Source organism: Meleagris gallopavo, chromosome 1 (assembly GCF_000146605.3).
Source record: "Meleagris gallopavo isolate NT-WF06-2002-E0010 breed Aviagen turkey brand Nicholas breeding stock chromosome 1, Turkey_5.1, whole genome shotgun sequence".
NCBI classification, from domain to species: domain Eukaryota; kingdom Metazoa; phylum Chordata; class Aves; order Galliformes; family Phasianidae; genus Meleagris; species Meleagris gallopavo.
The window spans coordinates 35,337,740-35,356,048 of record NC_015011.2 but is presented as its reverse complement, the minus strand read 5'-3'; the positions used below and the strand labels follow the sequence as shown (position 1 = coordinate 35,356,048).

The window sequence follows — 18,309 nt, the reverse complement described above, 5'->3', positions numbered from 1 at the left end:
TATTTATTTATTTATTCATTCGTTTATTGAAGGTCAACAGTGTGGAATTAAGCAGAGAACTAGATGCCAGGGGACATTGTAATTGGGGCATTGTATTTTTCTTTTGAAATGCTTTGTTTGACAGGGCATATCATCCAAACCTTGCATCATATATTCTCATCACAGTTTTGTAAGAAGCAATGAAACTTCTGGAGAAGAAAAGCTTAAAGGCTCCTATCCCCATGATATTCCTATCACTGTATTCCTAGAATGAGAGGTGTTCTCATACTCTTTCATCTGCCTTGATTAGGGAAAAGGGCAGGAATGGCTGCACTGGAAAAAAATGGTCTTCATCTGCTGATATAGAGATCTCAGCTATCAGTCTTGATCACAGAATCACAGAATGATTGAGGTTGGAAGGCATCTCTGGAGGTCATCAGGTCCAATTGCCACGTTCAGACACCTGGAGCAGATTCCCCAGAACCATGTCTGTGTAGCTTTTGAAGACGTGTGAGTCCCTTAATCATCTTGGTACTCCTGCGTTGGACTCTCCATTATGTCCATGTCCCTCTTTTACTCCATTGCCCAGAACTGGACACCATACTCAAGGCATGGACGCACATGCTGAATAGAGTGGAAGGATCACCTCTTTTTACCTAATATTTTACCTAATGCAGCCAAGAATAACATTAGCCTTCTTAGTGGCAAGGGAACGTTGCTGATTCATGTTCGACTTGATGTCCACCAGATCTCTGGGGTCCTGTTCTGCAAAGGCTGTCCATCTGGATAGCCCCCAGTGTGTACTGGTGCCTGGGTTTGTTCTTCCCCAGTTGCAAGAGTTTGCACTTTTTTGTTAAACTTCATGAGATTCTTGGGAGCCCACCTCCTCCACCTGTCGAGGCTCCTCAGGATGGCAGCATGAACCTCCAGTGAGTCAGTCACTCCCCCCAGTTTCGCATCATCTGCAAATTTACTAAGAGTCTGCTCTGTGCTATTGTACAGATCATTAACAGAGAAGTTAAACAGGTCTGGGTCCAGTACTGATGCCTGGAGTGCTCTGATCATTACTGGACTTTAACTAGTCTTTTTGCCACTGTATACTACCCTCTGGGCCTGGGCACTCAGCCAGTTTTTTTTTATGCCTCGCTTACCTGCTCATCCAGCCCATACTTCTTTATGAGGATCTTATGGAGGATGTTGTCAAAGGTCACATTGAGTTCCTCTGCCTTCTCACTGTCCTGTGTAACCTGCTCTCTGGTTTCATAGTGGGCTCACATTTTCCCTAGTCTTCCTTTTGTAACTGGTGTACGTGTAGAAACCCTTCTTGCCTCAACATCCCAGGCCAAATTAAATTCTGTTAGGGCTTTAGCTTTCCTAATGCCTTCTTTGGATGATCTGACGGTCACAGAATCATAGAATGGTTTGTTTTGGAAGGGTCCTTTAAGATAATCTAATTCCAACCCCCCTGCTACAGGCAGGAACACCTCTCTCTAGACCAGGTTGCTCACAGCCCCATCCAGCCTGGCCATCAGTGCTTCCAAGGAGGTGCCATCCACTGTTGGGGAATGGCTGCAAGAGCAGGGCAGCCATGAGAATATGTACGAGCATAGCTGGTGCAGCGACACAGAGTGCATAGCCATGAGAAAACACTAGGAGTTAGATAGGAGTCACAACGTCCTTGGGGCAGCATGTAAACAGCGGGCCCACATCTGCAGCTGTGCTCTGTGGATGTGGGGGGGGCTGACAAGTAAACTGGCTTAGCAGCACAGGGGTGAATACTGAGTAAGCATTGGTTAAGGCTGAGCAGCCCACCTAGCAGCCAACGTTGTGCACCGATAGTAAGCGAATACATGTGTATCGGAAACATATATAAACCCTATGTGTGCAACAATAAAGGGAAGCTTGATCACTCATATTGAGTACTGCTGTGCTTCCCCGCTCGAGAACAATCTAATTAGGACACCATCCACGGCAATCCACAAGCTCTCTGGGCAGCCTGTTCAGTGTCTCACCACCCTCACAGTAAACAGATTATTCCTGATATCTAGTCTAAATCCACCCTCTTCCAGTTTAAAACCATTCCATCTTGTCCTGTCACTACATGCCCTTATATAAAGTCCCTCCCCAGATTTCATGTAGGCCCCATTCAGGTACTGGAAGGACACTAAGAGATCTCGGAATCTTCTCCAGGCTAAAGAGGCCCAGCTTTCTCAGCCTGTCCTCATAGGGCTCCAGCCCTCTGATCATCTTCATGGCCCTCATCTGGACATGCTCCGTGGACATGTCCTTCTTATGTTGAAAGGTCCAAAACTGGATGCAGTACTCCAGATGGGATCTCACAAGAGCAGAGCAGAGAAGTAGAATCACCTCCTTCAATCTGCTGGTCACGCTTCTCTTGATGTTGCCCAGGATACAGTTGGCTTTCTGGGCTCCAGGGACACATTGCCAGCTCATGTTGAATCTTTCATTAATTGACACACCCAGGTCCTTCTCCTCAGGGCTGCTCTCAAGCCATTCTCCATCCAACCTGTATCTGTGATTGAGGTTGCCCAGATGCAAAACCTTTGCACTTGGCGTTGTTGAACTTGGGCCCACCTTTCAAGCCTATCCAGGTCCCTCTGGATAGCATCCTTTTCCTCTAGTGTGTCAACTGCACCACTCAGCTTGGTGTCATCTGCAAACTTGTTGAGGGTGCATTCAATCCCACAATATTTCTATGTTCCTCCCAGGTTAATTGTCCTTTCTTTCAACCTTGCTTCATTTTTGTGTTTGAGTTTGTCCATGAGCTCCTCATTCATCCATACAGACCTCCTGACATTTTTGCCTGACTTCCTCTCTGTTGGAATGCATTCTTGAATTTGGAAGAGCTGATCCTTAAATATTAACCAGCTTTCTTGAGCCTCTCTTTCTTCTAGGGCTTTATTCCATGGGGCTCTACCACGCGGATCCCCAAAGAGGACAGAGTCTGCTCTCCTGAAGTCCAGGGTTCTGAGCTTGCTGTCATGATGACCTTGAACTCTGCTATATCACAGTCACTATAGCCAAGGCTGCTCTTGACCTTCACATTCTCCACCAGCCTGCTCCTCCTTGTTACTGTGAATGAGGTCCAGCACAGCACCTCTCCTTGTTGGTCCCTCTATCATGTGGAGAAGAAAGTTCCCATTAATGCATTTCAAGAACCTCCTGGATTGTTTATGCCCTATGGTGTTTTCCTGCCATTAGATACCTTGGTGGTCCCCCATGAGGACCAGAACTTGTGAACATAAGATTGCTCCTACCTGTTGATAGGGAGCCTCATTCACTTGGTCTTCTTGATCTGGTGGTGTGTAGCATCTGCCCACTATAATGTGGTTTGGCCCTGTCCTCCCCCTGATCCTAACCCATCCCTCAACAAGAGCTCTATGCATTCCAGCTGGTCACTGGCATAGAGGTTGATATCCCTTCCTTGTCTCCTCTGCCTGTCCTTCCTAAAGAGCCTGCATCTTTCTACAACTCTACAGTCATGAAAACCATCCTGCCACATCTCTATGATCCCAATCTTTTATTCACCTTGTCTGTTCCCTATACTGCATACATTAGTGTACAGCCACTTAGGATGCTTAACCCAGTATGTTGCGTTCCTAGAAAGTGTCTGAGATATTCCTCTATAATGATGCATTGTAGACATATCCTTGCTAACCTGCAAGTGCTGCAGGTGAACCTGCTCAATCACCATTTTGTTGATATTCTGATCCCACCCCATCACATCACCCCATACCCTTTGTTTAGCAACCTTCACAGGACTGCTTGTTAACCTTCCCTCTTTCTCTCCTTCCTAATTTAAAGTTCTCCTTATGAGGGAGATGCTGATAGTTGAAATCCTGTCACTGATATCATTTCCACAGCAAAAAATGGATGTCCGTTCTACTCCTTGTTTGCTAGACAAGAATAGCAAAGAGCATACTCCCATGGAAGCCAAATTTAATTGTTCAGTTGTTGGGAAACCTTTATTCTTTTACTTCCTGGCTTGTGAATACTTTATTTTCTGCACTGAGTTGTATTAATGAATCTTTTTATTGTGCAATTGTTTAACCTTGGGAGATAGAGATGTCAATGTCTTAATACATCTACATATAGTACATTTCTTTGGATTTGCATGAAGTCTTGTGAGAGATCAAATATATCAAGAGAATACAAACAACCAGTCTTTTGGTGAATGGATGCCCTCCCTTTAGAGTGTATTTTCCAGGTGATTTTACTTCAGACCTGCTTAATAAACAACATGACCACAGACTGTTTTTCTGAGAAATAGTTATAATTAAGTTATTAAATTACTATCATCACATTTTTCTTAAATGTTTGTCCAGTGTACTGTTTGGGTTACTTACATTTCTATAAACAATACTACACCAGAAAAACATGTTTATTCCATTGTAAGTGGTTGAGAGTAATATGAAAAACAAAGAACTGTGGTGTTTTTGCTGATTTAGTGATGAAGTGTTTATGTGTGAGTGCTAGGAAGCTTGGATATGAAAGCCAGTGATACTGTTGTACCCATAAAGCTATATTATACTGAGGCATTGAGTATTATCTGTGAGTTTTTTTTTTATTATTTTGATGTTTCTTGTTACAATTGTTATTGTTTTATTAATCATCAGATTTTCAAGTTCTTGATTTACACCCACAACTGCAAGCACTTTTCTATAGTGATGTTGTATGTGAGTATGTACACATATACACAAGTAACATTTCTGAATTCTTAGGAGTCTCTTTAAAGCAGATTTCTGTAATTTGTTGCTCAGAAATGGGGAAGGCTTTTTGAAGAGTGTTGACCGGGTGATGATGAAAAGGGAGAGTTTTAGAAGTTTTGTGGGGTTTTTTTAGTACTATATAAAGCTTCTCACAGACCCAATGCAAGAAATACTGGTTTATGGTTTTTTTGTTGTTGTTGTTGTTGCTATTGGTTTATATTTGTTTGTTTGTTTGTTTTAACTACAGATCCTTTACCACCACCTCGTTTTGAAATTAATAAGGAGAAAACTACGTTCACAAGTTTACAGGTTCAATGGGATCCTTCTCCAGGAAAGGTGGACCTATATAGTATAATAGTATTTGATCACAGTAATAAGAAACTACAAGAATCCTCCATACCAGGAAGATTTTCAAAAACTGAAGAAACTTTTACTGGCCTAGTCCCTGGGAATAAATACAATATTGTCCTTACTGCAGTTGCTGGAAATAAAAGTACCCCGGAATTGCACGTAAATGGATCTACTGGTAAGACTTCCTTTACTGTAGTTCATTTGAGTAAAACCACTTACAGTATTTTGCAGTTCTCTGCTTAAAAATTAGCAAATTCATATAATTCTTCTACCTGTTAATATATACATAGATTATAAATGGACATGAACATAGGAAGTTCCATATCAATATGCAGAAGAACTTTACTGTAAGGGTGACACAGCATTTGGAACAGGTTTTCCAGAGAGGTTGTAGAGTCTCCTGTGGAGATATTGAAGACCCGTCTGGACACCTACCTGTGTGACCTACTGTAAAGTACCTGCTTTGGCATGCATTTTGGACTTGTTGATCTCTCGAGGTCCCTTCCAACCCCTGCAATTCTGTGAAGAAAACATGACTGACTAGCGTAACAAAGCATTTGCTAGGAATAGAGGGATGTTGTTGTTACCTATTTGGCCATAAGTCTGGGATTAGATTTTCACTAACTGTAAAGAAGCTCAACATATTTCAAAAGTAAATCTGTTCAAAGTTGCTGAAATTGTGGAGATGGCCACTAGGCCTTAAGCATGTGTGGTTTTTTTTTATTCCAACAGTGCCATCCCCTGTGAAGAACATCAAGGTTATTGTCAAGACAGACAGTGTCCATGCTTCTTGGTCTCCTGGCTCTGGGCATGTGGATCTGTACAGGCTGGTGTTATTTGATAATCATGGCACTGTTCATGAGAGTCATCAAGAAAATTCTCTGACTTCTTACACTTTTTCTGGGCTTACGGCAGGACATCTGTATAACCTTACTGTGATAACCCAAGCTGCAGAATTGGAGAGCACTGCTTTTCAAATAGTTAGGACAGGTATGATTTCAGAATTTTTCACAGCAGAATAAGAAGCTAAGATTATAATCTAGCAATATTAGAATGTACTTAAGAATAAGAAATGACTGATAGGCAGGTGTTTCTCTTCAAAGGCTGTAGAGGAAGTTACAGACTCTGTGAGCTAGTTTAGCTTCCTAAGTTATCATTACAGCAAAGTTAGTTGCTAAAAATTAGCTTTTAAAGTGTCCACAGTTGACTTATCTGCTCTGCTTAGTATAGTCAGCTCCATCAAGCATTTGAAGTTATCAATAATTTGAGCCCAACTGAAGTGGTCTTACAAGTTACAAGGTCCATCTAAGTTTTATATCAACTTTCTTAGTGAATCGAGGCAGTAGATAGTCTGGTTATTTCACATCATTGAAGAAGATTTAACTCCCCGATTCTCACTTACAGTCCATGGCTAGGAGAGGTACACTCTTTGCTGGGTGAAGAACTGGCTGGAGGACTTGGCCCAGAGAATAGTAGTGAACGGAGTTAAATCCCGTTCGCGACCAGTCATGAGTGGTATTCACCAGGGTTGGTACTGGGGCCTGTCTTGTTTAATACCTCTATTGATGACCTGTATGAGGGGATTGAGTGCACCCTCAGTAAGTTTGCAGATGACACCAAGTTGGGAGGAAGTGTCTATCTGCCTGGGGGTAGGACGGCCTTTCAGAGGGATCTGGACAGGCTGGATGACTAGGCTGAGGACAGTGGGATGAAGTTCAACGAGACCAAGTACTGGGTCCTGGACTTTGGACACAACCCCAGTCGAAGCTGCAGACTTGGGGCAGAGAAGTTGGAAGACTGTGTAGAGGAAATGGACCTGGGGGTGTTGATCAACACTCAGCTGAACATGAGGCAGCGTTTTATCCAGGAGGCAAGAAAGCCAGTGGCATCCTGGCTTGTATCCGAAATAGTGTAGCCAGCAGGAGCAGGGAAGTGATTGTCCCCCTGTACTCAGCACTGATGAGGCCGCATCTTGAGTACTGTGTTCAGTTTTGAACCCCTCACTAGAAGAAAGACATTGAGGCCCTGGAGCGTGTCCAAGGAAGAACAACAAAGCTTGTGAGGGGTCTGGGGCACAAGTTTTACAGGCAGTGGCTCGGGGAACTGGGATTGTTCAGTCTAGAGAAGAGGAGGTCTCTACAACTGTTGAAAGGAGGTAATGGCTAGGTAGGGGCTGTCCTCTTCTCCCATGTAATTAGTGATAGGACTAGAGGGAATGGCCTCAAGTTGCACCAGGGGAGGGTAATTTCATATATTAGGAAAAATTTCATATAAGTGGTCAGGCATTGAAACAGGCTGCCCGGGGAGGTGGTTGAGTCACCATCCTTGGATGATTAGATATTGTTCTAAGGGACATGGTTTAGTGGAGAAATATTGGTGGTTGGTCTAGATGATCTTGGAAGTCTTTTCCAACCTTTGTGATTCTATGATTCTCTGATACTTAGAGTTTGTAATTTGGGCTGAAAATATTATCCATGGCCTTTTATACTCTGGACTGTAAAATAGCTGCACTTCTAAAAAGCTCTATGAAATAGCTGCACTTCTGAAAAGCTAGTGGAAAAAAATGCAAAGCAGGTTAAGAACTTCAAAATCAAGAAATTTAGAGTCTTTTTTTTTTTAAATCCTTACAGAGAATTACTTTGGTTGAAATGTTTTATTCTCACTCTTTCTTATTGTCTTTTTTTTTAGCCCCAGCTGAAGTCTTAGATTTGACAGTGACTAATGATGACAGCTTCGATACTTTAAAAGTTAAGTGGAGAAGACCTTCAGGAAGTGTCGATTTCTATAACATCACTCTGTCTCATCTTAGATCAGTTAAAGAAGTCAAAACTTTACAGCCAGCGGTCACAGAGACTCACTTTGACAACCTAACTCCAGGACGTCTTTATCAGATTACTGCCCGCACAATCAGTGGTGAACTGTTTACTGATAGGATGGCAACTGGCAGGACATGTAAGTCTTCTGCTTCAGTGAGAACATTTCAACCAGTGCTGTTTTTGCCTGTGCTGTCCTTGAAGAAAATCATTTCAAGAGTAAAAATGATTTGGATTCCAGAAAGAGCTCAGTATTGTTCCTAGAGTACTCCTTACTAATTCCTTGGCAACAGTTAATGTGGCAGCCAAAGTAGCTACAGCTTGCCTTTGGTCTAGGAAACAGTAGCACATTTTGGAATCTTACAGCTGGGTGAATCGGTTACAAAACTGTTCTACATGTATTCCATGCCTTGTGTTCAACTCAGCATAGTATGTAAAATGAGTTACATACAGGGAAGTCTGCACACAGGCAAATTGTTACTGGATTTTTAGGTAATTTTACATGTTCTAATACTATCTCTTGCTCCAGACACAAATTCTCAAATGGGAAAACATTAGGTCTTAGCCTTCTTTGCTGACAGCAGGTGGACTAGGGAAAGCATGTGGCAGTCTGAGTAGAGTTGGATAGTATTTTATTTGTCTTCAGTCAGAAGTGTAATTTCCTCTCAGGCATTTCTTATATGAGTTTTGAATTAGACAAACCCTGGCATACTTCTCTTACAGCCCTACTGGCCACAGAGAGACTTATGATCTCCACACCAGTGCAACCCAAGTAGAATTTAGGTGGGAGAAATATATAAGTAGATGAGGAAAACATACATAAATCATTAATAAATTCAGAACCAATGAATATAAATTGTGTGTGTGAGAAAGAGTATTTGTTTTAGAGAATATTTGTAATTTGCAAATAATAAACAACCCCTGTGAAAGGCAGGAACATCCGTGACATATCTAGCTTCATCCTCATTCTCAGTGCAGTTGCATGTGTTGGGATGGTACTTGAAAAGCCCTTAAAGTTCAGAAAGTGCAAAGCAGGACCAGTTTTATGTATGTTGATTTTGTTTGTCTAGCTTATCATTAGTGACCATTAGGATTAACTTTTGCTTCCCTTTGAAGGAAGAGCTTCATGTTATCGCTAAAACCAGTGATCCCCAAATTTGTGACCTAGACCCAGTACTTTCAAGCTGGGAACGTAGAGGTCCCTTTTCAAAAGGTGCTGATCATGTGCAGCTCCTTCCCTTGACCTTTCTTTCCCATAGACACCAAGAGCTTTGAAAACAGTCACCTCAGCAGACATTTTGTGGCCTAAAGAAAGATTTATAAATCTTGGCTTTCAGGTCTACAGACACTGGAAGGGTGTAGACTCTTAGGATCCCTCTGTAACTCATAAGGAGAGACAGGTACCAGAGAACATAACACATGTCATGCTGTGCTGAGAGAGTGCCTGTGCCAGTGGAACCTATTGAAGAACGTTGGGGCAAGGAAAATGGTTGTCTCAGGGGCTGAAACTTTGTATCATAAGGGTGTAATGATGCCCTTACAGGCCAGTGTAACAGGCCTGAACTTTACCCGATCTAAGTACAGTGGTATTCCTAAGAAAGTGCTTAATGCTTTTATCCATTACTCAGCAATTGAAACATGTCCCATATTTTCTGAGATGTGGGAGATCTAGGTTTAATATCCAGCTATGCCTGTGGGAAATGAAACTGGTAAGTAGTTCGTGCTGTTGTTAGAAATTGTTCAATCATTTTTAGATACTGAGCAATTAAGTATTAACTAAGCCAGGGCATAAATGAGAGCACAATTCTAGTCTTGCAGTTTACAATTAATATTTAGTGAGGTCTCAGGGCTCCAGTGGTCATCTAGGAGTGTCTTAACAGTAAGTTACAGGTATCCTGAGCTAAAGATCTGCATCTAACAGTATCTGCTTGGTGTAGTTACTATTTAATTATTCCGTGAAAACCGGAAAAGTTTCAGTAGTCAGGGCTGCCAGAGCCCTTTTCCAGTAAGATCGACAGCAGAAGGGCAGGAAGACTGAGCAAGTTCAGGATCCTTCAAGTGGAGGAACAGGCTGAGTGAATGCTGTAATGAACTGAGGTTAGGACCTTTTTGCCTTACATGTGAGAGGTCTAGGACATACAAGGCATTTGTGGAAGAAGCTGTTAGACTTTGCATTTCTGTTGTTGAGACCACAGTTTGGCCTGTAGTGATGGAAATTTGGCCTTAACTTTAAAAAATTGATATACAGTTTCTAAGTAAACTTAATTAACTCCAGGAAACAGCTGGGAAGGCTAACTGAAACCTGCAGGATGCACGTTAGAGGTGCACAGGGGAGATTTTCCCTATGCTAAGAAGAGAATTTCTTTTGTCAGAAACCAAGAGTGAAAATGGGAGTGATTTGTGCAGGGGGAAGAATACAAATGTCTTCAAAAAGAGCACCTTCTTTTGCTACAAGACCCCTCAGGCTGCTTAAACTGATCTGTGCACAGTAGCTGTGCTCTGAGGCATGTCGTGCCAGTGTCCAGTTATGTCTTGCCTGAAATCCCCCACTTGAGAATGACTCTCTCCGTCTCTGTGTTTCAGTTCCCCAGAAGGTTTCTGACCTGAAAGCCGGTGGAGGTGGCTGGCTGAGGACTCTGCGAGTGAATTGGCTGCCCCCTGCGGGAGACTTGGAGCGGTACCATCTGCTCCTCTGGAACCGCTCTGCCCTGGTGCTCAACACCACCCTGGGAAAGAACGTGACCGAGCACCTCATCCATGATGTGGGCCTCATCCCAGGCAGGCAGTACGAAGTTGAGGTCATTGTGGAGAGTGGTGATTTGCAGAGCAAGGCTAGCTGCACAGGGAGAACAGGTCAGTGTGCTTGTCTGGGAAGCATGAAAATACAAAACTTGGCTCTGCTGGCAGTCAGAAAGATGTAGTGCTTGGGAGTCTACAGATAAATGTTACAATTAATAAATTAAAAAAAGCTCCATTGTAAGCAACAAAAATAGTTATTTTAGCACTTCTGTGAAAACTTTCAGGAGTTATTTTCATGATAAATGCATTAATGAAAGCTTTGGAAAATCACCATTCTGTCAAAGCTGAGGCATAACTCTAGATGCACAACATTTCAGTTATGTTTTGTATCTGTTACAGGTACCCTCTGTAGTTCTTCAAATATAGCAGTATAGAACTTCTTGAATTATTCACCAGTACAGTTGGTGGGAAACCGGTTTCCTTGCAAATCTGGATGACTAATTAGTATCAACAGTGTTAACCAAAGCTGACTAAGATGTACATTAGATTGGCTGTTCCGTAATATCCTAATTCTTGTTCTTGTGCTCCATAAAGAAAATGGTGTTAGTTTAAGTCAGCTTTTCCAAAAGAAATCCATATGCACAGCAGTGACATTAATGGAGTCTTTTGGAGCATGTTGGTCAAAGCCACATCTGATTGCTTCAAATTTAAGAAATAGTTGTTAATTGTTCTGCTCTGTGAATACAAAAGAGTGCAGCTTGGAGGACAGGAAAACTTAGAGAAGAAGGAGTGTCAAGCAGGAGTCAAGGCTGAGTATTACCTCACAGGAGAATGTGTGATAAGATGGGACCACCCAACTTCATCCTCATCCTTTCTGGTGGCCACCTTTCCTGCTATGCCTTTACTTATCACTCCATGAGGATTTCATTTTGTTGTTTTGCACAATGCCAAAACCAGTAGAAGCTGCAGAACTGAAATTTTCCTCTAACTTCTCACCAATTTGATCAACCAGGACAGGTTTTCATCTTGCTTACTCGGATATGAATTACATAAAACTTTGCAGTGTTACTTTTGACTGGCACAGCTAAGAGATGAGAACATGGTCCAATAAACAGTATATGCAGTGAGTGTATCACAAATGTGGCGAATCCACATTCATGTACATGTTAGGAAACAGGTATTAGTCCCTGTTGTCATTTAATTTTCTCTTAAGTCAGCCCGCACTCTTGGAACGTGAGTTGGATTTCATTATAAGAGGGACAAAATCAGATCAGGGACAGCGTTAGATGACAAGTGCTCTGTGTTTGTGAGTGCATGCGTGTTTGCACACATACACAAATTCACTGCAGAAAGGTCAGTTTCTTCTTTTATACAACTGTAAATTTGAAGTCACTCCCAACTTCACTGAGATATAAACCAGCATAGAATCAATGTCACTCTGACCCTGTAATTTACATCCTTATTTGTCACAGCTAAATTGACCTAGATGTGTTTTATGGTACAAAAGTTTTATAGCCCAGTCTAACATCCGTGGTTCTAGATCAGGTTTACTGACTTCACTGAATTTCTATTCACACTATAATATATATCCTGGTATAAGTTTAAACCTTCAAGCCTTAGCATTGCATCCATAATGCATTGCTGAAATCTGCTGCCACAGCCCGTTACTGAAAGAACAGCACAAATGCTGTATTTGTAAGACAGGCTTCCTAAGAAAGGTAAAGAATCTCCTCTTCATTAATTCTATTACTGTTACATTTCTAGTTTGATTCTTTACAGCAGCTTGAGATATGTACATATGTTTACTACAAGGCATGTTCTTTTGATATTTATGTACTTCTGCAGCTCCAGAGCCTGTTCTCCAGCTGCGTGTAAAGCATGCTAATGAATCTTCGCTTAGTGTCATGTGGGTGACCCCTGTTGCAGAATGGGACAGCTATGTGGTTTCACTGGGAGACAGAGATCTTACTGTCATAAAAAAAGGGCTTGGAAAAGAAGCTAAAGAATTTACTTTCAACGAGTTGGTACCTGGAAGAAAATACACAGCAACAATCACTACCATCAGTGGGATTTTAAGTAATTGGACTTCAGTGGAAGGAAGAACAGGTACTGTTCTGTCGATCTATTTTGATCTTTACTTCTGTTAACTATCATCCACTTAGATTGCTTTGTAGTGAACTGGATGAATCCAGTGTCTAAATATCAAAACTCTTCAATTTATGTTTGCTTGTTCAGCAGAAGAGCTACGTTTCTAGTCTCTCATTTCTGACTCCTGAATATCTTTCAGCATTTATTTAAAGTTTTGGGAAAATAGATATGTAATTTCTAGCAAAACTGCTCTCTGAAATATTATGTCATATCAGATCAATCTACATTAACAAAAGATTCCATATAAGAAGAACAATGTTCACTGCGTATCTTAGGGAAGGTCACTTCCTTGATTGAAAGCATGCATCATCTGGAAAAAAACCACGAAGGAAAATGTTGATTTAGGGGGAACATTCCAAGGTTGACAGACAAAAAACATATGTGACCTTGAAAAGATATTTTGATTCTCTCCACTCATCTAATTCCAAACTCCGTGTCTGTTACTTAGAATGATGACTGTGACACAAGTGAAGTCCCATTCCCACCTCCTGCAGGGTGCTAATTTTGTGCACGTGTGGAAGTTTTAAACCATATGTGTTCCTTTGCTCTGTTTGACTTATGCATTCTCCAGTGCTAACAAAGTCTTAAAATTTTGCTTTGGTCTGGCAAAGCCCAAGAGAAGGCAAGCTGCTGGTATCTGAACCTAATCATGCCTACAACTTGATAGTGGTCCTTACTGAAGTGTTGCAACTCCTTTCAATTCCTTAAGAGTTTGACTTAAACTTTAATTTCTCTGGTATGTGATTGAATAGCTGGGGCTATACTTCATTCTACCTAACGCCCCTTTAAACAGCCTATTTAAGCGTAGAGGTTACAGTGTACCACTTCACTAATACGAATCAGTGCCTGAAAACACATCACACAGGGGTAATGTGTCAGGATTACATTCAAAGCAATAAAGGACGAACATCAATGAATTTGAATGCAGGTCTCAACAAGCATTCCAGACCTCTGAATCTTCTTCTCAGTAGGACGAACTGCTTGACTTTCAAAATAATGCTCTAAGTATGACAGAAGTAAGTCTTATTTAGGTTGGTCAGCTTTCAGTAAAGCCTGAGTTAATGATAAAAGTATCTTTAGCAGAGAAATCTGTCACTTCTGTGTTTTGTTGGATCTCACTGTATTGTGACAGGGTTAGAAAAAAGGTGGGGTTTCTGTTTCCAGTTTATTGGACAACATTTGCCTTTTTTCAGCTACGTGCCTGATTTTCTAGCTTTTGTTGATGATAGCTAAACCAGTACTTCATATGCAAAAACGCTGATGTGAAACAAGAAGCTTGCAATCATATTTTCCAAAGCAAAAGGACTATTTATTTCAGTTATGCTTGGTCATATAAGCAAAAGTAACAGTATTTTGAGGAGAATTTCTGCTAAATATTTGTTTCTATATTTCCATTTTCCTTTTTAGTCTGAGTTCACTAGCTTATCCTTAAATAAAAGTCTTGTTTGTTTAAAGCTATTATCTTGTAGATTTCTGACATAAAGAGTAAAACAAAACCCTCTATCTCATTACCCTATGAAATGAAAGAATCTTAACACAGAGTTCTTTGAAGTACAGATGACTGTGAGGCATTCATCAAACTGGTTTGCCATTTAATAGGAATAAGAGATGAAGACTAGGAGGGCAAGAAAAGAATGAAAGGCTGTATTTGAAATTATCTTCACAAAAACAAATGATTTCCTAAATCGATGGCTTTTGCTTAATGGTATTTATAACATGCTGCCTCTTCCAGTTCTCTGATCTTGAGGCATTTAGGTCTGACCAAGAAAAGCTGTGCTGAAGCCTGAGAGACATTTCTGTGCCATAGTTTCCCATAGACGACATCCCATCAGACAGGAAGCAGTCTACAGGTTATTTTTAGTCCTGTTGAGTCTGGCTACAAATTGGAAAGCTCTTTTAATGTACTTCCTCATTGTGACTAAGTTTGGATTATTTGGAGTTGAGTGTTTTATTTTGTTTCTCTTCAGTAACATAATGACATTTTGCTTTGCAGTGCCAGCCCAAGTGACCGGTCTGACTGTGTCAAGTCAGGGATCAACCAACAGCTTGTTCACCAACTGGACAAAAGCACTGGGAGATGTAGACTCATATCAAGTACTACTGATTCATGAGAATGTTGTCATTAAGAATGAAACTGTTCCCAGTGAAACCAATGAATACCACTTCTATCTCCTGAAACCTGGAGGACTCTACTCAGTTGTTGTCACCACTGTCAGTGGGGGGATATCTTCAAGACAAACAATTGCAGAGGGGAGAACAGGTAAAAAAGAAATACATCAGCAAGTCTTTTTAAATTCTTAGAAAGTAAATTTATTGAAGACAATGGTCTTGCAGCTAAGCCACTGGACTTCAGAAATACATGGGTTTCAAAACATGCTGCCTGTGTGTACGCTCGGACATGTTGTGGATCCAGATTCAGGTTATGTTACTTTGTGGATCTATCTGCTCTGCCTACAGTAGGAACTTTACAGCAGGACCATTCTGTATTCCAGAAAAAATATGTCATGCTTGCGATGTACAGCTGTAGTGGGTGAATTGCTCCTTGTAAGGGCCTTGTTGTACTGACTATGTACTAGTGTAGGGCGACTGCTTCTCACTGTGGCATGCAAATTAGCTGCCTGAAGGTGGTGGGATGAACTTGGATCTGAGTCTCATGACCTGTTGTTCTTTTCCTCTAACATTAAAGAATGTCCACCGGTGATACTTACTGTTTATGATGCCCTGCTACACAGCATGGGATAGATTTTACTATTGCATCAGATTCTGTGTGTTTAATAATCTGTGAAATGTAGTAGCAGTTCTTTGGATACTGAATGGAAGGAAAAATTGACAACGCAGTACAATTTCACCCTTTATGTGAAGCTGGTAAAGGCAAGGCATTCTGTAGTTTGTTCCAGTGTTATCCTTGAAGATAACTATTTTCAAGCAGAAAGAAAAATAAAAACCATTGGAGAAGAATAACACTTGAAGACTTCAAAATATATATACATACTTTGTGATATCTAATAATTTTGACTATGATAGCTGATAACCAGCTTCTCTACTGGGTAAGTCAGTTCAGTATATCAGAGTCGACTGAAGATAGAGCAGTTACTTATGGTGTAAGCCTGCCTCTGTAATAACTCTTAATAGTTTTGTACCAGAAACTGATGGAAGTTCTGGCCGCATGGAGCCTTTCGTCTCACCTTGCTTGAAAAACAGATTGCATTCATATTTTGGCCACTAGGCGTCAGAGAACTCATTGTAAATGAAACACATTCATACTCTAAACAAGCATCAGTAGTTATTGCTGCTAGTGATGAATGGCACTTTCATAAGTTATTTCATCTTGTGGAATTTGAGAAGTGTTGGGATGGTGCCACCAAAGACTTCCCTCAGTGTTCAAAACAGCAGATGACTGCTTGTGAATGGGAATCAGTGCATAGCTAGTCCTCAGATTCCCAGGTGGCTTATTTTGCAGGGTTGTGTTCCAGGCATCCTCAACAATAAGAAATGACTAATTAAAGCTCTTCTGTTTTGTTTTCTTTCCTTTGTGTTGCACAGTTCCTTCCAGTGTGACTGGAGTAACAGTAAATAACTCAGGTCGCAGTGACTACCTCAGTGTTTCTTGGCTGCCAGCTTCTGGAGATGTAGACAGTTACTTGGTAACACTATCTCATGATGACCATATTATTCAGACTCTCACCATTTCCAAGTCTCTCAGTGAGTGCTCTTTCAGCAGCCTTACTCCTGGGACACTTTATAACGTGATGATAACCACAAAGAGTGGGAAGTATGAAAATTATTCCTTTGGCCAGGAACGAACAGGTAAATAGAGTCTTTAAGTAAATCCACTCACCGCAACAACTTTGGGTAGCCATTATTAGTAATACATGAATATCTGTCCAAACTATGATGTATGATTAGGGGCGGAGGGGGAGAATCAAACTATAAAGTTACAACTTTACTGTCTTATTCTTATGTCCCTGTTGCTGCTTTTTGTCATACAGAATGACCTTAGTGTGAATAGAAGTTGAGTGCCAGTTCTTGTAAATGATCAGAAATCATGTATCTGTTATGTCTCAAGTGCTCTTAACCTTTTACATGACTCTTGAAATATGTTCTGCAGAACATCTCCCAGATAAGTTATGCAGATGCTGAAAGCAAGAAATAGGAGCTAACTACTGAAATGTTAGTATGGTGTCACATAAATGAGAACATGTTACTTCCATGTTGTTTTTGACTATGCAATGCTCAGGGAAATTTCAGAGAAGGGTGACCATAATGATTGAAAACTTTTCAAAACTTCCTCAAAGATGAAGACTGGGACTTTATACTTTGTAAACCAGTAGAATAAAGGAAGCATTGTAAGGAGTGTTAAAATCACAAAGACTATTAAGTTAGTGCAGTAAGTGCTATTTTAGCTTTCTCACAATATAAGTGAAAATCCAAGGAACAGCTGTATAAATGAGGGGAAGCAAATTCAGTGTCAACGTGTGGAACTCTGCTGTAAGCAAAACTGACACGGTTGTTCACAAAGACTGAAAATTGGAAAAGCAGACCATTGACGTACGATGTGAACCAGACTGGAAACTGTCCAGTTATGATTTTAGAAGGCTAGAGTATTGCTTAAATCCGTGTTGTGGGTGTTGTGCAACTTCCTCAAAAATGTCTGGTAATTACCACAAATAGAATCCAATACCACAATTCCTTTTACTTAAAGAAGTGACTACTTTCTGAATCTTTAATTTTGTTTCTTTTTCCTTTCAGTTCCTTCAGGTGTTCAAGGACTTACTGTCAGCAATTCAGCCAGAAGTGACTATTTGAAGGTGTCTTGGCTACATGCCTCTGGATCTTTTGATAGTTATGAAGTGGTCATCAAGAACAACAATGATTTCATCCAAACAAAAAGTGTCCCAAAGAATGAAAATGAGTGTGTATTCACTAATCTGGTCCCAGGGAGGCAGTACAGTGTCACAGTTAGCACAAGGAGTGGAAAATATGAAACCAGTGAGAGGGTCTTTGGCAGAACAAGTAAGTAAATACCCCAGAAGCATCCTGAGATGCTTAAGAATTTTCTTTTATTTACCATACCTTGTTCTTAAAATTTTTGCATTATTTTAACATAGGAAGAATCTTGAATGTGACTCTTTGAATTTGTGTCATTCTAAAGATGAAAAGCAATATTGAGTTGATGACTGATTTTTAAGTTAGAGATGTGAAAAGTGAAAAAAAAAGAAGATCTGCACTGTGTGCTTAGAAAGCTAAATCTTAAAACGTGGAAAACTGGAAAACCGAGTTGTACAGATTTCCACATCAGTTTAGGACTTATGCATGAGCTAAGTCAGAATGTACAAGACATGGATTTTTTCTTGTCATGGTAGTGTAGGAGGAAAAAGGTACACCTTACTCTTCCCAAGTTCCCCCATGAACTGAAGTTGTTGGATAGTGTGGGGCATGATTGGTAAGGTGGCTGGTTGTGAGCCAGTAAGGTATCTGGGTGCAACCTGACTGTCTTGACCTAGTGATACAAGTAAGCTAATGAGCCATGCTAAGACACCAAGTTTATT

General features: G+C 40.8%; 1 protein-coding gene across 1 annotated transcript in view; it reads left to right on the top strand.

Moving 5' to 3' along the window:
* PTPRB (protein tyrosine phosphatase receptor type B) overlaps window positions 1-18,309 on the top strand; it is a 66,633-nt gene that overhangs the window by 20,275 nt on the left and 28,049 nt on the right. Inside the window, 8 exon segments of the mRNA XM_019611264.1 lie at window positions 4,957-5,235; window positions 5,793-6,050; window positions 7,749-8,012; window positions 10,457-10,726; window positions 12,458-12,718; window positions 14,754-15,020; window positions 16,304-16,567; window positions 17,510-17,773. Of these exon segments, the coding sequence (XP_019466809.1) occupies window positions 4,957-5,235; window positions 5,793-6,050; window positions 7,749-8,012; window positions 10,457-10,726; window positions 12,458-12,718; window positions 14,754-15,020; window positions 16,304-16,567; window positions 17,510-17,773 (2,127 nt within the window).